The sequence below is a fragment of the Arachis hypogaea genome, chromosome 4 (genome assembly GCF_003086295.3).
Source record: "Arachis hypogaea cultivar Tifrunner chromosome 4, arahy.Tifrunner.gnm2.J5K5, whole genome shotgun sequence".
Classification (NCBI taxonomy): Eukaryota; Viridiplantae; Streptophyta; class Magnoliopsida; order Fabales; family Fabaceae; genus Arachis; species Arachis hypogaea.
In genome coordinates this window covers 126,326,874-126,352,066 of record NC_092039.1, presented here as the reverse complement: position 1 = coordinate 126,352,066, position 25,193 = coordinate 126,326,874, and the positions used below count along the sequence as shown (strand labels likewise).

At 33.2% G+C, this 25,193-nt stretch overlaps 5 protein-coding genes across 10 annotated transcripts; 4 read left to right on the top strand and 1 right to left on the bottom strand.

Annotated features, from left to right (window-relative positions):
• The first annotated feature begins 1,211 nt into the window (after positions 1 to 1,211).
• LOC112744756 (F-box protein CPR1-like) lies at positions 1,212 to 3,042 on the top strand. 3 transcript variants are annotated; one of them, XM_072233995.1, is made up of 3 exons: positions 1,220 to 1,786; positions 1,880 to 2,503; positions 2,737 to 3,042. In XM_072233995.1, the coding sequence occupies exons 1-3, from the start codon at positions 1,267 to 1,269 to the stop codon at positions 2,757 to 2,759; spliced, it is 1,167 nt and encodes a 388-aa protein (XP_072090096.1). In that variant the 5' UTR covers positions 1,220 to 1,266; the 3' UTR covers positions 2,760 to 3,042. The 3 variants fall into 3 exon arrangements, with proteins under 3 accessions (XP_072090095.1, XP_072090096.1, XP_072090094.1); XM_072233994.1 differs by having other exon boundaries at positions 1,212 to 2,503; XM_072233993.1 differs by having other exon boundaries at positions 1,220 to 2,537.
• Positions 3,043 to 5,712: 2,670 nt separating this feature from the next.
• On the top strand, positions 5,713 to 7,569 carry LOC112744755 (F-box/kelch-repeat protein At3g06240-like). Its single transcript, XM_072233992.1, has 2 exons — positions 5,713 to 7,013; positions 7,273 to 7,569. The coding sequence occupies exons 1-2, from the start codon at positions 5,849 to 5,851 to the stop codon at positions 7,314 to 7,316; spliced, it is 1,209 nt and encodes a 402-aa protein (XP_072090093.1). The 5' UTR covers positions 5,713 to 5,848; the 3' UTR covers positions 7,317 to 7,569.
• On the bottom strand, positions 7,495 to 12,054 carry LOC112744754 (disease resistance protein RPP13-like). Of its 4 annotated transcripts, none has more exons than XM_072233989.1 (5): positions 11,711 to 12,054; positions 11,322 to 11,603; positions 8,364 to 11,162; positions 7,932 to 8,004; positions 7,495 to 7,802 (listed from the first exon to the last, which is right to left on the bottom strand). In XM_072233989.1, the coding sequence occupies exons 1-4, from the start codon at positions 11,914 to 11,916 to the stop codon at positions 7,941 to 7,943; spliced, it is 3,351 nt and encodes a 1,116-aa protein (XP_072090090.1). In that variant the 5' UTR covers positions 11,917 to 12,054; the 3' UTR covers positions 7,495 to 7,802; positions 7,932 to 7,940. The 4 variants fall into 4 exon arrangements, with proteins under 4 accessions (XP_072090090.1, XP_072090092.1, XP_072090089.1 ...); XM_072233991.1 differs by having other exon boundaries at positions 11,322 to 11,578; positions 11,711 to 11,842; XM_072233990.1 differs by having other exon boundaries at positions 7,649 to 7,855.
• Positions 12,055 to 18,113: 6,059 nt separating this feature from the next.
• LOC112744753 (F-box/kelch-repeat protein At3g23880-like) lies at positions 18,114 to 20,099 on the top strand. The gene is made up of 2 exons (XM_072233987.1): positions 18,114 to 19,392; positions 19,655 to 20,099. The coding sequence occupies exons 1-2, from the start codon at positions 18,204 to 18,206 to the stop codon at positions 19,678 to 19,680; spliced, it is 1,215 nt and encodes a 404-aa protein (XP_072090088.1). The 5' UTR covers positions 18,114 to 18,203; the 3' UTR covers positions 19,681 to 20,099.
• Positions 20,100 to 22,335: 2,236 nt separating this feature from the next.
• On the top strand, positions 22,336 to 24,052 carry LOC112744752 (F-box/kelch-repeat protein At3g23880-like). Its single transcript, XM_072233986.1, has 2 exons — positions 22,336 to 23,538; positions 23,808 to 24,052. The coding sequence occupies exons 1-2, from the start codon at positions 22,391 to 22,393 to the stop codon at positions 23,848 to 23,850; spliced, it is 1,191 nt and encodes a 396-aa protein (XP_072090087.1). The 5' UTR covers positions 22,336 to 22,390; the 3' UTR covers positions 23,851 to 24,052.
• The last annotated feature ends 1,141 nt before the right edge of the window (positions 24,053 to 25,193 follow it).

The following is a 25,193-nucleotide window of genomic DNA, read 5'->3' as shown; positions in this document are numbered from 1 at the left end:
AACCGGAAGTGTGACATTCTGATAGTAAGAGTGTTATGACAAAATATTTGGATGAAATTGTCAATTTTTATATATTCTCTACAATATTAGTTTTTAAATGTAATAAATTTTTTTATGATGTAGGTTTTCAATTGTGTATTTAGGGCTCAAATATGTGCACATAAAATATAAAAATTTAACTATCTTGAGTATATACTTTTACAACTTTTAAAATTGTTACAAATTCTATATTGTAAACTATGTTGTGGACACTAATATGAATCTTGTGTCTCTTACTATTTTTTCTAGACCTCTATCTAAGTATCATAATAGAGAAAATTATTTAATTTGCTTGCTTCTATATTTTATTTTATTTGGCTGTTTAATGACTAAAGATGAGATAGCGAATGTACAAGTAAAATCATTTATGTAAAACTTAAAGATATTTTATTTTATCAATTACATACACAAAATATACACTTTTTTTTTTTAAAATCATGCTGTTAACGCGGTTGGTTTTAATTTGTTCTCTAGTAAATTATGGCTGACTTAGACAAAAATAAATTAATACTTAATCACCTTGTATATTAAACCACAAAAATTTAAAATGAAAAATGTAACAGTTTTTTATTACAAAATATACTAAAACAAAAATCTTTTAAAAAAACAAAAAAAAAGAGAGAAAATAAACTATGGTTGTTCAGGAATTGGTTAAAAAAAATTATTTATTCAAATATTTTTATTTGATTAATTTATTATAGTATAAATATTTTGATGTTAATTGCACAGTATTTTCTTTGTAAAAGATAAAAGTAGAAAATATTGAATAAATAATTAGAATATGAGAGTGAAAAATATATTGAATTAAAAAGTTTAATTTAGAGTGATTTGTTAATGAATTAAATAAAAATACTAAATAAATTTAACTTTACTATTTTATACCCTTTTTAAAATAAATCCTTAAAAATAGGATTTATATATTTTATTTTTGTAAAATTCAGAACAATATAACTAAATATTCTTTAAATATTATTACTTATTCAATTTTTTTTAAACATTAATTTAAAAAACTAAAACAAAGACAGTTAAATATATTTATTATTTTTTAATTTAAAAAATATAAAAAAACAAAATAAATAAATTAAAATTTAAAATTTAAATCTTCTTAACCTAAGACATCATAAATAAAATTCTAAATATTCTTTTAAACACAGATTTCAACTAGTTACGCCACTTGTGTGATAACTAAAGAAAACCTTTCTTCTACTAAAAATTAAAAAATGGTATATGAATTGCGAAAAGCTCAGCAATCCAAGCATGGATAAGAAGAACAAGCTGAAGCACACGGTGAACAAAGCAAAAGAGGAATCAAACATGGAAAAGAAGAATCAGAATGGCAAGAGCAAGAGCATTCACGACATCCTCCCTCTTGACCTGATTCACATAATCCTTCTGCGGGTGCCGATCGGACATCTCGCTCGCCTCAGGTGCGTTTCCAAGCTGTGGTGCTCTCTAATTTCTGATCCTGACTTTGGGGAATTGCATTTTCACCACTCTCCAGCTGCCACCAACGCATGCATCTTCATGAAAAACGAGACTATGGCTGACTTGGTTTACTTAGACGGCAATGATGCATCACAAAAAGAGGTGTGTCCCCCTTTCCAAAAGAAACCACCTTCTTATTTTTTGGTAGTAGGATCCTGCAGAGGCTTTATTCTCTTCCATGGACAGCCACATTTTCTTGTGGTATGGAACCCACTCACTGGATCCAGCAAAAGAATATCCTACTCTCATATTGTTCATCCTGGTAAGCCCCATGTCTATGGCAGGATTGCCTACAATGTGTATCTGCATGGATTTGGTTATGATGCATCACAGGATGATTACTTAATTCTTGTAGCTTGGTGCGATTGCAAAGGACAATATCATTTGGATTGCTTTTCCTTGAAAACCAATTCATGGATTAATCTTGATGCTGCAGTCCCCAAACTCTTGGGTTTTCATTACTGGCATTCTGGTGGGTTGTTCTTTAATGACGCTGTTCATTGGGTGCCTTTCGATCTTAAAGATTACAGGGATGCTATTGTTATCTTTGATCTCAAGGAAATGACTTTTTCAACTATATCTGCGCCGGAACAACTGTCAGGCTCCTCTCCAAGTGTTGCCCTACTCGGAGGCTGCCTAGCCTTGTCTTCTCCCAATGATGATTGCCGTAACACTGACATATGGGTGATGAAAGAATATAAAGTGCACTCATCTTGGACTCTCTATCAGATTCCTTGCAAGGGCTTCCGGCCTCTGTGCTTATCTAGTAATAGGGATATTATTGGAAGAGGCTATACTTCGTGTGGTAAAACAGGGTACTTCATATATAATGTCAGAGGAGACTTGCTCAAGCATTTTAAAGATCTGTGTTGTCAGCTTCCCAAACATGAACCCATTATTGTGTATACAGAGAGTCTCTTGCCACTCCCTAGTGATATTAAGGATAAGGATAACAAGAAGAAGATGAAGAAGGAAATCCGTATGTAACCATTTTCCTATGCTTTGCACGACCTGTTAGTTTTCATTGCATTTTGCATCAAGTTCCAATCAAATGTGACTTTTGTTTCTGGATGCTGAAATTTGAATTTATCAATGCTTGGGAATCATTGATCACTGTCTTGCTTCCTGTAGTCCGGGCTTGTGGTGCAGTTTTGAAGTTTAGATTATTTTCGTGTCTAAAACTGTCTTTTACCTGAGCTTTTTTTTGTGCAGGCCATCAAGTTCACCATGAATAATTTGAACAACCTGGTGTTGCTAAAGGTTAGCATCAGACAAAGAAAGAGAATTAGGAGCCAACATACAAGTGAACAGCTTGACACATGGGGAAGAAGAACATTTGAAAAGTGCAAATGAAGTTTAGTTGGTTATGCAAAACTTCAGATGTTTTATTTCTTAGTTGGTTATGTAAAACTTTAGATGCTTTATTTTGCAGATTGCAGAATGTACTTTTCTTTTATCATGTCAAAACCTTATGAATCCAATCCTAGAAGTTTTAATTGTAGATTCTTTTGGGGATAATACGTTTCTCCTGCAAACTTGAGATGCTAGGTGTGGAGTCTAGTGAATTTGTCAAATGAATCTCTTGTAAAATTTCTCCTCAGCACTCACCCCTTCATTCATCTTCATCAAGGACCCTGCAGAAGCTCGCTACTGCTCTGATCTAAACGAAATATTTCATGACGATACTATGATGAAAGTGACCTTTATTGATTTCATTGTCCCAATGAAGAACAAGAAGGAGAAGAATATGGACCAATCTCGTGAATGTGATACTAGGAGGGTGCCTAGCCTTGTATTTCATAAACTACAATTTTGGTGATAATAGAACTCAGATATGGAAATGTGAATTCATCTTGGACTCTACTCTATCACATTCCTTAATCCATATGATGTTTCTTAAGTATCCAATCATTTTCTCAGGAAAACTTAACAACATGAAAATCAATCCACTGCTTATGAAAAATTTAAGTTATCTAACATTCAATTTGATTGGTTTAAAACCATAGATTATTAATTCTTATTGTTATGAAAATTCTTACATTAAACTTACTGCTTCATTAAGGATATATAGTAGAGGTGTTACTGAAACTACTTAAACACGTTTTAAAAGGATAGGTCCTATTCTGCTATTCTTTGCACTACACTATTCCTCGTTGGTTTTATTACGTTGTGATCAATGTAAAAGTACTGAGCAAGATGCATTGTGCATCAAGTTGCATTCAGATGTGAGTTTTGACTATTCATGGCGAAACTTGAAGTATCAAATGCTAGGGTAATCATTAATAGTTGTCTTGCTTCCTACAATCTAGTATTGTGGTGAGGTATGCTTCGTTATTGTGCTGAGTGCTATACATAAATATACTTTTTCTTATTGATTGTATACTTTCAGTTAAGATGTTAGCTTTGGCAATACCTTAAATAATTTTTGGTTGATGTGTATCCTTTGTAATATTATTAGGTACATCACAATGAAATAACTCATAAGATTTATCTTACTGTCATACAAATAATCAATATGTGACTGATAAAATCTGTTGATAGCCAATGAATTGCTAGTTGCTACCCATAGAAGGCAAAAATGAGGATTAGTGAACTCAATTTAAGAATTTGCCGCTAGCTAACAGGTTGTTACATGTACAAACGAAATTCGAATCTTGGCCATTTGATTAAACGAACTAGTGAGCTAACCACCAAACTATTCCAACTTTATTCAAAAGCTAAATGCATAAAGGTGCATGGTTAATGTTTGGGCATCCGGGAATTTATGAGGCCAAAATCCTAGCTATATATGTATGGAACAATTCTATGTCAAATTTAACTTGAATTGAAGCCCATTTCCATTTACCATCATGAACAAGAATGAGTTTCGCTTAAAATAGTTAAAATATGATTGTGAATTTTGAAATAATCTGTGAAAATTTTATTGTTTGTAGGAAAATTGATCATTATTTGTAGGAAAATTGATCATCATTGGCAACAACTGCCTGCCATTGAGGAAGTCAGAGATTGAATACTATGCTATGTTGGCCAAAGGTTGGAGTTCACCGTTACACAATGGAAGTAAATTCTTAATATTATACCTCCCATCTTCTGCTGTCTCTCTTAAATGTTATGATAGCTTGCATTACAAGTCCCAAATTACTTACTTTGATGTAATATTCATATAGCTTATTAGGTTATTCCAGCTTGGAACATTACTTAGTGCCATATAAGAAAAGCTGGTCTAGTCTTATACTATACACTAGTCTCAAGTAGAAAGAGCATCACATCAAATTGAAACATATGATTGAATGTCCTAACTTACAACCTTACTAATATTTCACCCCTTTGATTTATGTACTTTTTCATATGACTGGTTTGTTTAGGTACACTACGCACGCTATATGTGTCCAAAATATGTTGCCCCTTCTTAGTGACTACTTTAATTTGATTTGAAGAAAATGAGCTTCTCGGAGATATTTGTGCTTGGACAAGTGAAATTTAGCGGTGTATTTTTATAATGATGATGCCCAAACTAAAGATATGGGTCATGAAACAGAGGAGGCTGCAACATTATCCACATTTTTTTCTAGTTTGTTTATTAATTAATCTGATAAGAAGATGAAAAAGAAAATGTAACATTGTCTCATGTTTTGCAATTAGTTCAGAGCTTGCTTGGTTACCTACTTTCACTTCACAATGAGAAATTAATTTTTTTTAATGCACTGTGTCAAACTAACATTAAAATTTGGTTAAATTTATGATTTATTTGAGTTTGCATACAATAGGAATTAAAATTGCTATCTTGTATGTTGTAACTACTAATGAGCTTTGATCTTTTTCATTCCTACGGTATCCCCCAATACGACAGGCCAATGACTAATCCATCGCGAATCGGAACTCTATTTAAGGGTTTGTTGCTGGTCAATGGATTCCTGTATGCACAAAGCAGGATTCGAATCACTAATGCTGGCTTAAGTAAACAAGTGAGTTGATCACTCGACCAACCCAAGTTGATTACTATTAAGTTTTGATGGTAAACTTGAATTCAGCAAATGCTTATTATCAAATCACATTAATCCTTGTATTAAGATTTGTTGTTCATCGGTTGAAACCTTTGACCAAAATCAACAATAACTCAAAAAAGAAAAAAAATTATGGTTGCTGTAAAATTGAATTGCTTCCTCATTTTTCTAAAATAACTGTTTCCAAAGTTGCTTTATTTCTAGGAACCGAAAAGAGGGGAAAAAAAACGCGGGAAAATGCTCGTCTTTTTAAACGGATTGATGGAATGGGCATATGAATCTTCTTCCTCGCCAAAAACCCTAACATTGGACCAATAGTAATGAAGCAGTCCAGCATGGAGAAGAAGAAGCTCAAGAGCTTCAACGATCTCCTTCCTCCGGAGCTGATACGAGCAATATTACTGAGGGTTCCCATCAAACACCTTGCGTGCGTCAGGTGCGTTTCCAAGCTATGGAATACTCTCATTTCCGATCCCAATTTCGCAAAATCCCATCTTGACCTCTCTCTCGCACCCTCTCATACATGCCTCTTCCTCCAAGACAATTCTCACGCTTACTCAGTTGACCTCGACGCACTGCTTCAAGATGATAATGATGGCGTTGATGCAATAGCCCTCTCTCTCCCTTTCATGAAGAAGCCACCTTCTGATTTTCATCTTCTTGGTTCCTGCAGAGGGTTCGTACTCTTACACCGCGAACCACAGTTTCTTATCTTATGGAATCCACTCACTGATTCCTGCAAAAGAATCTCATACTCTCATATGGTTAATGCCGTAATAAATGGTAGAGTTTATGATCGTCTTGTTAAGGTCTTCTGCTTTCTCCATGATGCGCTTCTATATGGCTTTGGGTATGATGCGTCACAAGATGATTATGTAGTAGTTGTAGCCTATAAGGGTAAAGACGGCGAAAACCATTTTGATCTGTGTTATTTGAGAAGCAATTCATGGATTAGTCTTGATGCTGCACTTCCCAAATCATCGTACTGGGATAATTGGAAACCCAAGGGGTTGTTCTGTAACGGGGCTATTCATTGGTCTACTTATGAGTACTGTATTGACATTCTTATCTTTGATCTGAAGGAAAGAAGTTTCTCCACGATATGCGGGCAACACCTATTTAAACCCCATCTCGTCCTGCTAGGAGGATGCCTAGCCTTCTATTTGTATGGAGAGAATACAGCAGGAGAGAATACAACTGAGATATGGGTGATGAAAGAATATAAAGTGGAGTCGTCTTGGACTGTGTATGAGATTCCTCTTGAACTCTTTAAGCCTCTGTGCTTATCTGCTAATGGGGATATTATTGGAAGATGTTATCCTTCAGATGGTGAAGTAGGGTTCTATATATATAATGTCAGAGGAGAGCTGCTCAAACATGTTCAATATCTTTATGGTGAGCCTTCCAACCACATAAGGTCCGTTGTACATGTGGACTGTCTCATGGCAGTCCCTAGCAACATCAAGAAGAAGAAGAGGAAAAAGGGTATGTAATGTGTGCTTTGGGTCATTTTGTTGCTGTTATTTGTGCTTGTGTTATGATTGATTGAAACAAAATGAGCTTGATGGATTATTAAGTTGCAACTAAAGGTGAGTTTTGACCACTGATGGTGACCTTGAAGTCCATTAAACCGTGTCTAGCTTCTTATTATCACGTCTCCAATTGAGGTTCTTTAAGGTTAAGATTATTTCTTTTTTCATGTCTAATCCGGTGAGTCTTACTGGTTGGTCTTTTATGCACTCAGTCAGAATCACAAAGAGGTTAAACAAGGGAGGAATTAGGAGCTAACATGGGAACAACTTGGACACTTGATTCTGTTGTAAATGAAGTGTAGGATTGGCAAGTTGTGCTGGAAAGAAGCTTCTCAAAACTCTTGTTCTATTCTGCTTTTGCTTTAAACTTTAAAGTATGATTTCCCTTCCAACTATGATTGGGGAAAACTCAAAAATTTGAAAATGCAATTGAGTTTGCTCTTGTTAAATTCAATGTCTTTTGAATTTGAATTATATATAATAGCCCTATATATGCAGTTGAAGTTTTACATTTGCTTCTTTATGTTTTATCACCGTGCAATATTTACTTTGTTGCATTATCTTTGACTGATCTAACATTAGATTCGGTTCTTTCAATACTGATTTCTCTGTTTAAATGATTCCAAAAAGCTTACATCATAGCTAATTGCCTTTTCTTCAATGCATTGATGGTTGGTGGAAACAATGTAATAGTCTTGCAGGACCATTCTCCACATATATGTTTGAAATGTGAAGTTAAAACCTGGCATATGCTTGTGATTAGACTTGATAGCTCTGCCTAGTTCATGGATATATCTACTGAGAAATATAAATTCAGAGACATCGAGAGAAAATAATGAATAAAAATATGAGAAGATTGAAAAGCTTCTACCTATTCACTTCAGTTGGATGTGGGAGATTCTGGGCTTGATGGTGGGACTTGATAGCTCCGCTTAGTTATGCTTCTGCATAAATTATTTAGATGTTAATAGATAGATAGATTGATAGATAAGAATAAGATTCTTATATCAACCTGCTAGACTTAAACTAACATGTAAAAGAAACTTTCAATCGATTACAAATAGACCAGACTAGAACAACTAGCAATATTTCAGAATTTGCTTAATGCAAATTCAAAACAGAATTGAATAAAAATAAAGTAATATTAAACCTCTATAAAAGAGAGATATACAACTGCACTTTATCTCAATCACTGTAGTGGTGATTATAATAAAATGTATGACATTTTTACCATATTAGAAAAGGAAATCATGCTTACTATATCACATCAGAGTACCATATATTAAAAGGAAAAATGACTTGCCCAAGATACTGGTCGAGTGTTTCTATGATGAGCTTACAACCATTCTTGGGCTTAACATGTTCGAGGCTATTTCTCAATGCTGGCTTTGGGGCAACAACATGCACAACTTGCAAGTTAGTCAAGGACCACAGTTGCTCTGGAAGCTCATTCAAGTTGCAGAATTCGATGATCAGATGCTGGAGAGATGGCATTGCACCTTTCTCTAATATCCATTCTTTGAAATTCTTCTCTGCCAAATGAAGCACTTCAAGATTTCGGAAGCTTCCAGCAGCAAGGCGAAGAGAGTCGCCACTGCCCAACCCTTGCATGGTTACTTTCAGAACACGGAGGCTGATGAGGTCTCCCAGAGTAATCAAGCAACTGTAGTTGAATTCCCCAAACCATTGAAGCTCCTCATCTGATAACATTATGTTTATCTTGGCAATACTGGAAGGAAATTCCCGGGCTTTTAATGGTAATTCCTCAAAGTCCACCAGTTTTAGTTTTTCTAGATTTTCCAGGTGATGCAAGCCTTGTAATAATTGATGCTCTGTATATTTACTTTTGATATTCCACCGCAAACCCAATTTTCTAAGCTTGGGGAATCTTCCATTAACAATGGAGGATACTGTCAATCCTTCTTCAAGAGTGACAACTTGGAGGGTTTGGAGATTCGGCAAACAGTCTTCTCCGGGGGTGTCCGTTGGAATCGTCTTACTCGTCATGCATAGCCTCCCTTCAAGATGTCTCAGTTTCTTGAGCCTCCATATTTCATGTGGGAGAGTATAAGTATTACTATAGTCATCTTTATGACCATAGAGAGCAATATTTTCAATAATTAGAGTTTCTAGATTTGGAAGGGCGCAGATTGGAACAACCTCGTCTGATTGGTGGAAACACTTCCTTAGTCTCAAGTATCTTAAATAGATAAACATCTCCAAATCCCGGGCCATTGATGAATGAAGAGTACCATATCCAAGGTCCACAATGCGAGCTAAAGGGAAACTTGATAGACGTATCCATCCAAAGTTGATGTCGTCCCAGATGCAGATTAAAGAATGGATTCTGAAGTGATCGGACTGCTTAAGTGAAACCATATAATTTTTTCGAAGGGACAATCTACAAGATTTAGCATTGCCCAAGGAACTAATGTTCTTCTCCGTGCAGATCTCTATTTGTTTATCAGCTCTACTCTCTGATATGCAAAGATCAAGGAGAAGGTCATGAATCCAGCAGCTTTTGACCCCGCCATCACTCCTTCTTTCTACCACCATCACCAAGCTACGATCCACCAACTCATTCAAGTACTCTTCAGCAATATCTTCTACTTCTGGACCATCTGATATTCCTATTTCTGGCAGTTGTATTAATCCTTCAGCAATCCATAATAGTTTCAATCGTTTCACATTAATTTTATAATCTTCGGGATACACCCCCAAAAAAAGAAAACAAGACTTCAGTCTTTGAGGTAAACTGTCATAACTGAGCTTTAACACATTTATTACTCTGCCATCATCTTTGTCAACATACCAAAGAACGTTGCGCACGATTCTTATCCACTCAACTGTTTCTCTCCTCTTCTTAGCAACAACTCCTGCTAAGGTTACAATAGCAAGCGGTAAACCTCGACATTTTTCAACCATTAATCTACCCATATGTTCTAAAACAGAGGGACACTCCCTTTCCTTAAACACCTTTTTGCAGAATAATTTCCAACTTTCATCTTTATCTAGCAATGGAGGGTAGTAGGACTTTGATCTTGTATAGTTTGCCACGCCATCATTCCGGCTAGTTATCACTATTGCACTACCATTTTTGTTATCCGGAAATAAGCATTCTATTTCATCCCAAACTTCAGGCTCCCATATGTCGTCAAGTACTATCAAATACTTCTTCTCCTCTAAGAACTTTTGGAGCTTGCTCTTTTCATAGTCCTCACCATTAGTAGACATGGAAAACCCAAAACCTTGTAGAAGGCTTTGAAGAAGCTCCTTGGCTTTGTAGTCCTTAGAAACAGTAACCCACACACAATAAGAGAACAACTTCTTCACCTCATTGTTGTTGTAAATATTTTTAACAAGGGTAGTCTTACCCAATCCTCCCATGCCTATCACGGAGATAACGTTAAGATATGACTTATTTTCCTTCAACTGCTCAATTATACAATTAAAGATATTCACAAAGCCCACCATATCTTCCTCAACGACCTTATCTTGCTTTTGATTGGATCTAGCACCTTCCATTCCTTCAAATTCACCTTCATTAATGCAATATTTCTCAATCTTGAATCCATCTAACACTTGATTATTTAGGAAACTGACATCTCTTGTTGTTATAACAAGTCTGCTTCCAGGATGAAACCAATCACTTCTTCCTACCAATGAGTGCAACTGTTCTGTAGTAGCAACATCATCAAGAACCAGAAGGACTCTTTTACCGCGGAGACTTTGTTTTATATCAGAAGATCCTGTTAATGTGCTTCCCCGCGTAGGTCTTTTATGCCCACCCATCTCATACACAAGTATCTTTTGGAGATTTTCGAGGCCGCTTCTTGCTGATTTTTCAGATACTTTGTCAAGAAAACTTGCAGCTTCAAATTGATGCCTGAACTTGTTAAACAACTCTCCAACAAATGTGGTCTTGTTACCATCTCCATAAATGACCAGCAGGCAAATGGTATTGTCAGATTCAATATTCCAAAGTGATTCCACCGCTTCAAAGTGAGAATCAAAGCCAATTGGATGCTTAATGTATAGTGGTTCAGGAGGAAGCTTTTCCGAGACCTCTTGAACAATTTTCTTGATAATCTCACCTTCATAGCTGCAAGAAATACCTCATTTTATATAAAGAAATACATACATACACCATCACAAAATGAAGCAAAGTTACTATAAATGCTCAAAATCTTGTAAAGAAGCTGTGAAAACAGAAGCTAACACTAAAACATTAAGGTTACTTCATGAACTAAAGGTTACTCACCTCTTCACTGTACAAGTCACTCCACTTAGATCGGCCACTTCACGCAAAGCCGACCTCCATGCTTTTATATCATGGGAGTCTTTGCCATATCTGTCTTCATGCTTCATCATGTCTTTTTCATATTGGTTCCTCTGGCGCCTCACATCTGATGGTTCCACTTGATAAAAGATTGGCAAAACTGGTTGATGTTTTCCATTATTCCAGCACTTCATGATCTGTACTAGTTCATCCAAACACCATGTGGAAGAAGCATAGTCCTTACACAGCACAGCAATAGACATCCTGTTATTATAATCCATGAGTAAATTAATTAGTTAATTAAACTTGTTAGTAGTTAGGTGATGATGATGTAAGCAGTTAGTTATTTTCAGTTTTCAGTGAGGTGATACCTGGATCTTTCAATGGCTTCAAGAAGAGTATCTCTGATTCTATCACCAACTCTGAGGTTCTCATCATCTCTGAAGGTGGTGATTCCTCTCTCACACAAAGCATGATAGAGGCGATCAGTGAATCCGTATCGGGTGAAGCCTCTAAAGCTCAGAAAAACATCATATATGAAACGTGAGGAGGAAGTTTCTGCATCATGATCTGCCATGAGACCAAGTTTTAGTGGATCTTACAATTGTGATGGCATAGTTATTCAAACAGTGAACTAAGAAACTATGCTTGATAGAAAAGCTTTTGCCAATGTTAAAATTCTAAAGTCGCATAAATGGAGTTTGTGTTGTAAGTCATTCACAAGTCGTTAGTCTTACTAAATATTTTAGTCATTCTCCATTGCCTTACTTTATCCCAAAGTTGCACATCATGATTCATGTGTCTACGTAATTTTATGTATTATTTACGCACAAGTTGCATTATTATGATTGAAAAAATATTTATTTACACTACAGTCTGGACCTCTACATGTTGACGAAGTTTCTTTTTTTTCTCCACCTTTTGTAAATGTGATGACTTAATTCAGACAATAGTGTGTGAATGTCGTTTTCTAACTGTTTTTATGCGCCAAGATCAAGCAGTCTAGGATTCATTACCGAGTATTTAAGGTTCCATCTATGCATAATGCATAATGACAACTTTTTTGGATGTAACCTTTTTGCTACTTTCAAAGTTATATTATTGACCAGGTGTTTGTTATGGTGTCTAAAAGTTTGATGTCTAATTGCTAAAAAGGTTAAATAGCTGAATTTAGCTAATATGTACTCTTAGAATACAAGTTAATATTACTAATCAAGAAAGTAATTATAGAAAATTTGCAAAAAATTTAGTTTATGATGGATATCAATGATTTAGAGAAGAGGAGGTTGAATTTAGATCTCTTTTAACTTTATTTGAGTAATCTTAGAACTTGATAGAATTTTTGGATTATGTAGAGTTGCTTCGGGTGAAAGGTAGGAGATTCTTTTATTTTGTCTCTTGTCAAAGGAGGAGCTAGAACAGAATTGTGCATAAGGTATATAGCTGTGATGTCTAGTTGGATATAATAAGTAGGAGATTATTTTGTTTTTTCTCCTAAAGTATAAAACCAGAAACAGAGAAGAGAGGGAGAAGTAACACAACTATATATCCTGGTTCAGCTATTCACTCCAGTCTCTAACGCAACAATAATGGAATTTCACTATTTTTGAACAAGATTATATTTACCAATTTTCTTAAAATTCTACCCAATTCTATCGGGGACAAATCCAGCTTCTACCAAGCCAAATTTGACTAAAAACTCACCCTAGCTTTTAATTGCAAAATGCTCACCCAACTTCTAAGGAAATTCCCTCGGGATCATGAAAACGAAACAGTAAAATGTACAAAGAATTCCTGAAATAAACATAGGCTTTTCTTCAAGTCTAACTCTCTCTCTCTCTCTCCCTTTTTTCACTCAATGGTTTTTTCTTACATTCGTCATAGTAATGCCTTTCACCATTAAAACAAAGAAAGATTAAACTGAAAAAACAGAATATTCAATAGAGAACCATGAAAGAAAAGAATGAATAATTCGGTAAATTATGGGAACTCAAACTTTGTGCTCTCAACCCTTTAATAGAGGAGTGAAGTTTCCAAAACTTGAACCTTGGGTTACACATGTTTGACTTCTTCTTCCCCAATATTAACAGTAGCAACAGTATCACAAATGAGAGACAGAATAGTAATAATGACTGAATCATACATACATCCATATCTTCTATCTCCTCTTTCATCCTTTTTCTTTGATTATTATTATTATTATTATTATTATTATTATTATTATTATTATTATTATTATTATTATTATTATTGCGGATATAAAAGTAGTATTATGCCAACTGTTAAATCATATTTTCAGAAAAACTAAACAACATGAAAATCAATCCACTACTGATGAAAAATTCAAGTCATCTAGCATTAAATTTGAATGGTTTAAAACCATAGATTATTAACTTTTATTGTTATGAAAATTCTTATATTAAACTTACTGCTTAATTAAGGATATATAGTAGAGGTGTTTAATGAAAAACTATTTAAACATGTTTTGAAAGGATAGATCATATTCTGCCATTCTTTGCACTACATTATTTCTGCTAGGTTTTATTACTTTGTGATTAATGTAAAAGTACCGAGCAAGATGCATTATGCATCAAGTTACATTCAGATGTGAGTTTTGACTATTTATGGTGAAACTTGATGTATCAAATGCTAGGGGAATCATTAATAGCTGTCTTGCTTCCTACGCTCTAGTCTTGTGGTGAGGTATGCTTCGATATTATGCTGCGTGTTATACATAAATATACTTTTTTGATTGTATACTTTGGATTAAAATGTTAGTTTTGGCAACACCATAAATAACTTTTGGAAAAGTCTAGGGGCCAGCAATTTTTGTGTTTTCTGGCCAGCACTTAATCATTAAAATAAAAGTGAGTGATCTCCTACCATTAGATGTAATCTCACACTATTAAAAATACTATTGATGGCCAATTAATGGTTATAAAACACCAAAATTGCTACCCCCTAGCATTCCTCATAACTTTTAGCTTATGTGTATCTTTTGTAATATTATTAGGTATACATTATAATAAAATAAGACTCAAAAGATTTATTTTAATGTCATATAAGTAATTAATATGTGATTGATAAAATTATTAGTCAAAAAGTTTTGATAACTAACCAGATGTAGAGGCAGAGGTGCTTACCTGAACTAGGTGTTACATATACATTGAATTTTCTTAAAATTTTTATGTTTTTACAAACGAAATCAACATATTTTATACTGATGGTTTTAGTGGCTAAGAGAAGGGGGTTAAATCTTAGCCCATTTTTCACTTTAGAATACTTTCTAGTTTTTGAAACAATTTCTGGAGACTTTTTTATTTTTGTCTCGTACCCAGCCACGAGACTTTTTCTTTTTATCTCGTTACTAGGCACGAGATATTTTTAGTTTTATCTCATAGACAGCAGATACAGAAATGGAGTAGAAGATAGAGAATATTACACCAAGATATATCCTAGTTCAGTTGCTAAGTGTAGTACAGCCTACATCCAGTCTCCATCACAACAATGATGGAATTTCACTATAATCATCCTTGATTACAAACACCAATTCTCTCTAGGAACTACCCTTTCTATCTGGGACAAGTACAAAATCTAATCCCAAACTGAACTTGACTTGGTCACTGCCAAGCCTTCAACTGTAAAGTGCTAACCCAACTTACAAGGAGATTCCCACAGAATCATGAAACACAATACAGATGTACAAAGGAACTCTATCGACTACTATGGCTTTTTCTTTTAATTTTGCACTCTCTGCCTTTTTTCGCTCTATAGCTTTTTCATACAAACCTCATTGTTTGCCTTTTTTCATGAGACTCAAGACATGACAAAATTAAACAGAAAAATACAAAACAGAATACATTGAAGGAGAAGAACTTCTGTTAACTTGGGTAGCTATGAGAACTCTGTGCCTTGCACTCTCACTCCTTACTTCAAACCCTGGCTGTTCACCCTTACTTATAGGGGGAAGCCTCCACGGTTGAAACCAAACAAACCAAGCTAAACTTCTTTTTCTTCATGCAACCGGTTCGGCCAGAGAGAGAGAAGAGGAAACCGAATGCTATATCTAACATGCAATTACCTCTTAGTCTTCTCTTTACACCAAACTTCATCAATCCGAGCCATCCCTCCTTGCTTACACTCCAAGAAGGACTCCTAGCCCTTGATGCTTCTTGATGCATGGCAGCTCCTCCTGCTCCACTTTTACTTCATCCTTCACGTAATCACCCTAGCTACCTTCTGTGATGAGTGAACCTAAAAGCAGATATGAGCCATCCCTGAAATCTTTCTCTGACCGAAATCTTCATCATCCATTTTTGGGTATGGAGAAGCCAAGATCTCTTCACCAAATCTTACCATTCTTGGTTGAAGATCTTAGCCACAACATACTTTTTGTTTTATTTTTCTTGTCATCATTGTGATGGTCTTGTGGCGTGCTTCTTCTTCTCTATGGTAGCTTGCTATAGCTTCCATGGTTGCTACTGTGATATGACCGAAAGAAAAGAAAGAGTAGAGAGAGAATAAAGAAAATATTCAATGGATTTGAGCAATAATTAATGTAACAAAGAGAGAGAACAAAAGTAAACTCAAGTTTTCCACTTCCCTTTGCTGAGTAGCATGTAGAGACATTAAAGCAATCAAATCAATTTCTCTCTCTCATTTATATTTTCAATGCTAGCAAATTAAATTTTGAAATTCATCCCGAAATAAGAAATGGGATCCGTTGGAGGCATGAAGCAATTTTGCTTTCTTTCTCAATAGATTTCGGACCAAGCATTGGATCTTTAGTTTAATATGGGCTTAATGATGATGTTAATAGAAACTGGCCCAATTAAACAAATCAGCCAACATTCATTTCATATAAGGCTGAATTTTGATTTCATACTGGGGCTTCGGATCTTTTCTTTTTTATTCGGTCCAAGAAACAAAATTATATTTCAGTCATGGTCACATCAATTTAACACTAAGACTGAAAATTGGTCCAACATAAAACCTACATTGCAAAATTATTTTAATCAACATATAAAAATTAAAATTAAAATAATAATCTTGTAATTAATCACATTTATAATATTTGATAATTACTAAATTAAAAATAGAGTTTTCCAAATTCATCACATACATATCCGTTTAACCTTACTTATGCTTATTATTTGATGATGACAGAATACTTAGATAAAATTGTCAATTTTTATATATTCTCTACAATATTAGTTTTTAAATGTAATAAATTTTTTTATGATGTAGATTTTTAATTTAGTTTTCTGATTGTTTTTTGATGTGTTAAGAGTGTCCAATGAGGACTCAAATACACACTTAGTATTGTGTATTTAAGATTCAAATATCTGCAAATAAAGTATAAAAATTTAATTGTCTTGAGTATATATTTTATAACTTTTAGAATTGTTATAAATTCTGCATTCTAAATTAAGTTGTAGACATTAATACTAGTCTAGTGTCTCTTATTATTTTTCCTGTTTTTTCTAGGCCTTTATCTAAGTATAGTAACAGAAAAGACTACTTAATTTGTTTGCTCCTATATTTTTTGCATTTGGCTGTTTAATAGCTAAAGATGAAATAAAGAATGTACAAGTAAATTTGACAATTATGTGATACAAAAGATTACTTAAGATGTTTTATTTTGTCTATTATATAAATGTTGTGATAAGACATGAGGTGGATGCCCATTAATGTTTGAGCGGCTAACTTTTTCAAGTAAAAAATTTAGACTATCAAAGAAAGACTGAATTTAATTCCATCTGAAAATTTACCTTTTGTATGCTTATAAATAAAAGGCTAAGTCTCACGCAATAAAACAAGTAATAAGTCACAAAAAAAAAACAACAAGTAATAGAAACAGAAATATTCTTCTCTCTTGTACAAACTCTCTTTCTTCTCTCTTTTGAGTATACATTATAATATATATAATACTAGTAAATATACTAATTATTTTTATTATTATAATAAAATAATTATATTGGTAAAAATCAATATTAAAGTTTTCTATTTATATTTTATATTATCTTTCTTATTTATTCTAGACAAAATATACACTTTATTTTTTAATTTTGTTAGCGTGGTTAATTTTAGGTAGTTTTCTGGCAAATTATGGCAGATCCAGACAAAAATAAATTAATGCTTAATCATCTTGTATGTCAGACCACAAAAATTTATAATGAAAAATGTAACATAGTTTCTTAAGGTAATTTTTTATAGTGAAACAAAAGACATTTAAAAAAAAAAGAATGAAACTATCATTGTTGAGAAATTGATTACAAAATTGTCTATTCAAATATTTTTATTTGATTAATTCATTATAGTATAAATATTTTGAGGTTAATTGCACAATATTTTGTGGAAGATAAAAGTAAAAAATATTGAATAAATAATTAGAATGTGAGATAAAAAATATATTGAATAAAAAAGTTTAATTTAGAGTGATATGTTACTGAATTAAATACATTTTTTTATTTAATAAATCTAAAAATATTTTATTTAATTTTAAAAAAGTTAGATGACTATGAGAATTCATTATTTTTAGTTATTACTTTTAACTAACAACCTAATAATTCAACAATATATTTTAGTTTATACTTTATATTTTTAAACATTGATGACTAAATAATTATTAAAAACAATAAATTTTGATATGTCTTTTAGGATTTTTTATTAACTTTTTAAAATAAATTAAACTCTTTTATTTTTATTTTTTTTTAAAAAGTATTTTTTTTTAAAATGGTCAATCCAAAACTGACCCTTCCCTTCCCTTCCCTTCCTTTTGTCTTATGTTTTCAAAGCAATTTCAAGTCCCCGGTTTGAGTGAAGAATTGCTATATTAATTGCGAAAAGCTCAGCAATCCAAGCATGGATAAGAAGAAGAAATGGAGGCATACAGGGAACAAAGTAAAAGAGGAAGCGACCATGGATAAAAAGAAGAATCACAAGAGCAAGAGCATTCTCGAGATCCTCCCTCTTGAGCTGATTCACAGAATCCTACTGCTGGTGCCGATCAGACATCTCGCTCGCCTCAGGTGCGTTTCGAAGCTGTGGCATTCTCTAATTTCTAATCCTGACTTTGCGAAATTGCATTTTCACCACTCTCCCGCCGCCACCACCGCATGTTTCTTCATAGAAAAAGCCACTATAGCTTACTTCATTTACATAGACGACAATGATGCATCACAAAAAGTGGTGTCCCCCCCTTTCAAGAAGAAACCACCGTCTGGTTTTGCGGTTTTAGGATCTTGCAGAGGCTTTATTCTCTTGGATCGTGACCCACATTTTCTTGTGGTATGGAACCCATTGACTGGATTCAGCAAAAGAATATCCTATTCTCATATTGGTCCTCGTCGTATCTTCCGTAGCATTAGGCTTTCCTATAGTGCGCGTCTGTATGGATTTGGTTATGATGCATCACAGGATGATTACTTATTTGTTGTAGCTTGGAGCGATTGGAAAAGACAATGTCATTTGGATTGCTTGTCCTTGAAAATCAATTCATGGATTAATCTTGATGCTGCACTCCCCAACGCAGTGGATTGGTTTGACCATAATTCTTGTGGGTTGTTCTTGAATGGCGCTATTCATTGGGTGCCTTCCTGTCTTAAAGATTACAGGGATGCTATTCTTATCTTTGATTTGAAGGAGAGGACTTTCTCAAGGATATCTGGGCCAGAACAACCTGTAAAGAGTGCATCCTCCTATTCAAGTCTCGCCCTACTAGGAGGCTGCCTAGCTTTGTATAATCGCAATTATAATAGCTGTAACACTCACATATGGGTGATGAAAGAATATAGAGTGCACTCATCTTGGACTCTCTATCGGATTCCTTGCAAAGTCTTTCGGCCATTGTGCTTATCCAGTAATGGTGATATTATTGGAAGAGGTTATGATAAAATAGGGTACTTCATATACAATGTAAGAGGAGACCTGCTCAAGCATTTTAAAAATGTTTGTTCTCCCCTTCCCACCCGATACTGTTTATACAGAGAGTCTCTTGTGGTCTTGCCACTCCCTGGCGACATTAAGGATAAGAAGAAAAGGAAGGAAAACTGTATGTAACTATTCTCCTATATGCTTTCCACCAAGCTATTTTTGTTAGTTTGCATTGCATTGTGATTAATGAATAAGTAATGTGTAATATGCATTATGCATCAAGTTGTAATCAAATGTCACTTTAGTCCATGGATATTGAAATTTGAATTTATCAATGCTTAGGGAATCATTAATCATTGTCTTGCTTCCTATCGGGTTACTAAGTTTAGATATTTTTCATGTCTAAAGCTTTGACTTTTACCAGTTCTGCGTTTTTGCAGGCTATCAAGTTCACCATCAAGTTTAGCATCACCAAAGATTCAAACAGAGAAAGAGAATGAGGAGCCAACACCCACTTGGGGAGAACATTTGAAAAGTGCGAATGAAGTTTAGTTTCTTTTTAAGTCCAATATATCTTTTGAATCAAATCTAATAGTAATATTTCTTGGTTGGTTATGCAAAACTTTATAGGATTTATTTTGCAGATTACATGATATACTTCTTCTTTTAGTCTTTATCTTTAGCGTGGTTGTTTTTAGAAGTTCACTGGATGATGCCAACCCAGAAACAAAAAATTACAGTATATATGAGGGTTGTTTTATTTTGACTATATAAACTTGCTGCACCTTGTATGTCAAACCAGTTATCCACGGCATTGGTGGCAGAGGGGCTTATTTGAACATGTTTTGAAAGGATAAGTACTCCTATAAATAGTTTTGCATGCACTCTCATAGTCTCATGTCTCTCTATTTTGATACAAAGATGAAGTACTTTTTTCTTCATTTATTCATTTTGTTGTCTAATGTTAATTTAGCTTCAGATTTTATCATGTCAAAATCTTATGAACCCAGTCCAAAACTTTTTAAATGTAGATTCTTTTTGAGATAATACGTGTTTCATGCAGACTTAAGATGTAAAGTATAGAGTCTCTTATAAAATTCTTGTTTGCCTCTATTTTATAGAGCAATGTGTGCTTATTTTATTAATCTTGTATCTAATTTAATTTTAAACTATTGGGAGTAAAATACATAGTGAATAATTTTGAGGAGAAGCAGAATTAGCATCAGAAATTTTAGCCATGAAAATCTTTCACAGGCTATATTGTGCTGAACTGGCTATTACTATACATAAATGTATTTTCTCATTGATTACTCCCTCCAGTTAACACTTAGATTTAGCAGCATGCACAAGTGATTCCATAAATAAGAGAAAGAGAATCAGGAGCTAACATTCAATTGAACAATTTAGACATGTGATTTTGCTGTAAATAAAACTAAGGGTTCGCAAGTTGAGTGGGAAGAAGCTTCAAGAAACTCAAGTTTTGCTTTGAATTATGATCTTCTTTCCAAATATGAAGGGAAAATAACTAAAGAACATCTGAAAATTGAAAATAGAGTTTAAGTACATCTTGTTAATCCAATATATCTTGAGTTTAATCTGATAGTAATATTTCTTATATTATCTGTTTTATTTTTCGTCTTCTATATATGTTGAAAATTTTCGTTTGCTTTTTATTTTTTATCTGTGTAATTTTTTTTCTTTTGCTGCATTATCATGATTCATGAGTTATCTATCATTAAGTTACTAGTTTTGTTTTCTTAGTACTAACCCGTCTGTTTAGATGATTATAAAGGGTTTACATAATTAATTGCCTTTTTATTCTATGTTGTGGTTGGTAGAAACAATGTAATAATTGGTATATTTTCTATACAGAATATCACATCTCCATATGAGATTTGTGATGTGAACTGCACTTTAAAATGGTTAATTTGCATGTATTCTTTACAATATTATTTCATTGATTTTTGAATGTATAAGCTGTAGATTTTTAATTCAGATTTCTATTTCAGTTTTCTATTTTAGTTTTCTGGTTAATTTTCTATGTGCTAAAAGTGTGCAAGAAGAAATTCAGTATTGCCTTTTTAAAATATTCTGTACATAAATAAAGTACAAAAATTTTTTACACATGAATTATAATTTCTAAAAAATAATATTTTTTTATTTTTTAAATATTTTTATGTTTTCTATTAAAATTTTTTCAAATATACTAAAAGATACAAAATAATTTTTAAATTTTTTTTTAATATCTTAATAATACTCATACAATTTCATAACAGAGGTATTTACTAGAACTACTTAAACACACTTTAAAAAGATATAAGTTATAATATCATATTTTGAACATGATTTTAGAATATAAATAGAATAAAAAACAAAATTAATCACCATAATTTTAAAAAGATTAGAGACTAAATTTGTGTAACAAAAATGCTAATCGAATATAAAAAATAGTCACTAAATTAGTTATGACATATTTGTATATAAATACACGTATTTTTTAATTTTTTAATATTTATTTTATATTTTAATATGTATTTTATTTAAATAATTAATTTAATAAATGATTTAGTATATACATAATATACTTATTATTGTTTTTGAAAAGCAATATATCTAATATAAAAGTTTAAAAAATGAGAGACTAATTTCTCACTTTTATATCCTAAAAAACCAATTTTTTTATTATTATCCATAAATTTACAAAATAACAATTTGGGGTTAGAACTTGTTTGGGTGAGTTTTTAAAAAAGATCTTTTTTTAGTTATGTTTTTTTAAAATATCTTATGAAAAAATAAAAGTAATTTTATATTTGGATATCTCATGTAAAAAGATATTTTTATCTATCAATTATATTTGGGAATAATAATATAAAAGTATTTTTTTGTTTATTTATTATATAAAAAACATCTTTTTTAAAAAAAATATCTTTTAAAAAAGATATAAATTACAGCTTCTCAAAAAAGATATTTTTTTAATTTTTCTAGTATTTTTATTTTTACTACTAAAAATTTATCAAATATGTTAAAAAATGAAAAAATATATTTTTTTATTAAAAAAATTTTCTTATTAAAATAATGGCACCGAAATAACTATTTAATACCTTAAGTTTTAACTAATAATCCCGTGTTTTAAGTTTTAACCTAAATAGAAGAACAAAGCCAAAGAGGCGTCGAGCATGGAGAAGAAGCAGAAGAGCATTCACGACATCCTCCCTCATGACCTGATTCACACAATCTTTCTGAGAGTGCCGGCCAAACATCTCGTTCGCCTCAAGTGCGTTTCGAAGCTCTGGTATTCTCTTATTTCCGATCCACATTTTGCGGAATTGCATTTTCAGTACTCTCCCGCAGCCACCAAAGCATTCATCTTCACAATAAACTACACTCAGGCTTACTGGGCACTATTTATTGACGACAATGATGCATCGCGCATAAAAAAGGTGTATCCCCCTTTCAAGAATAAAAACTTAGTTTGTGATTTTAAGGTCCTGGGATCGTGCAGAGGCTATGTTCTCTTACATGGAAACCTAAATTTTCTTGTGGTATGGAACCCACTGACTGGATCCAATAAAAGACTATCCTACTCTCATATTGGTTCTCGTCGTAAGCACAAGGGCGTTAGCCTTCCCAAGAAGTTCCATCTCTATGGATTTGGTTATGATGTTTCACGGGATGACTACTTAGTTGTTATAGCTTGGCAGGATAAGGATGACCATTATCACTTTGATTGCTTTTCCTTGAGAACCAATTCATGGATTAATCTTGATGCTGCACTCCCCAAATCATCGGGTCTTATGGAGTGGCAACCTCATGGATTGCTCTTGAATGGTGCTATTCATTGGCTGCCTTCGTCTCTTAAATCTTACAGGGATGCTATTCTTATCTTTGATCTGAAGGAGAGGACTTTCTCAATGATATCTGCCCCGGAACAACCTGCAATGAGTGAATGCTACTATTCAAGTCTCGCCTTACTAGGAGGCTGCCTAGCCTTGTATTATCTCAATAAGTATTATCTCAATAATGATAGCTACTGCTATAACACTCACATATGGGTGATGAAAGAATATAAAGTGCATTCATCTTGGACTCTCTATCAGATTCCTTGTGGAAACTTCCAGCCTTTGTGCTTATCCAGTAATGGTGATATTATTGGAACAGCTTCTATTTTCTCTCGTAAAGTAGGGTGCTTCATATATAATGTCAGAGGAGACCTCCTCGAGCATATTAAAAAACTTCCTTGTCAGTTTCCCTTCCGTGAAACCTCTACTGTGTATACAGAGAGTCTCTTGCCACTCCCTACTGACATTAAGGATAAGGATAATCGGTATGTAACTATTCTCCTATGCTTTGCACCAAGCTATTCCTGTTAGTTTTCATTGCATTGTGACTAATGAATAAGTAATGAGTAATATGCATTATGCATCAAGTTCCAATCAAATGCCACTTTTGTCTATGGATGGTGAAATTGGAATTTATCAATACTTAGGAAATCATTGATCACACTGTCTTGCCTCCTAAAGCCTAGTCTTGTGGTGAGGGATTTTAACTTTTATTCGTTTTTCATGTATAATGCAATGGTGATCTTTTCTGTAGGCCATCAGATTCAGAAAGATGTCAAACAAGGAAAGAGAATTAGAAGAGAATGACTGCACGACAAAGACACTTAATTCTGTTGTAAATAGTGTAGGATTGACAAATTGAGCTGGAAGAAGCTTCTAGAGAATTTTATTTTATTTTGGCTTTGCTTTAAATTATGATTTTCCTTCCAACTATGAATGTGAAAAACTGGAACATTTGAAAGTGCAAATATATATATAGCTTCCTCTAGTTGAATCCAATCTGTTATATTAAATGCTTTATCTTTTTCAATATTTCCTTGGTTGCATTATCATGTCTACACAGAATATCACACATCAATATGAGATTTAACATGTAAACAAATTGTTAATTTGTCAATTCAGTTTGGTCTTAGTAGTAAGTATTTCAGTATTTTGTTTGTTGGGATTACAGTTAGGATCTTTGTATTAGCCACTTGAATTCTTAATTGTTCATAGAATATGTGCTCGTAGCTAGGACTTTCTATCATGGTAGGTTAATTGAACCACGTTAAGTTTTCTGTTTTCATCTTATATTTTGTTGTATCGGTAATGAAACGTTGTAGCATGTTGATATAGTTGCTATGGTGGTGTAAATTTTACATTTTTATGTATGACTTTCAACGTTATTTTGTTAGGTACTTCCTAACAGTCTTGTGTCTCTTTGTTCTTCTTTGCCCTGTTTTTCCTAGATCTCTAGAAGTATCGTAGCAAAATGAAGACATAACTTGCTAGCTTCCATTTTCTTTTAACCCGTTTCTGAATGTGTAACAAAAGATGAAAGCTATTGCACTCTGAAATTAAAAGAAAAAAAAAGGGATTTATGAGCAGATCTAGATACAAATAAATGTTTAAGACTAGAATGTTAAATATACCTTTCTTAAGTAGGCATAATTTTATATTTGATTCTTCAATTTTTTTTCTTGGTCATTTAAGATTATATGGATCAACAGCATTGAGCTATCATTGTTATATCTAGTTTAAGGGCTCCATATTATGATGAAAAAGTCAAGCAAGTTATTCTGGTGTTGAAGAGCTGGAGATGAGGTGATGAATGCTGAAATGTCCGAGAAGAATAATATCTCGGACTATGCTGCTAAGTGCTTAATGTACACTTTATTGGCTTCTTTAATTTAACATGCGTTTTATCTTCACCTTTCTTCCATAGAAAGCGACTAACAAAATTTTGGGGGTGAACGTAAAGCACGGTCCCATTCATGTATAAGTGCTCAATGAATACGTTTTTGCTTGTTTTGTTTATTTGTTATTCATGTTCCTTCATTTCACTTTGAAACTTAGGGTAGTGTCCAGAAAAAGCTAACCACATAGGAATGTTTTAAATTCACACTGTTTAATACTTTGTCCAAAGTGTAACATAGAGGAA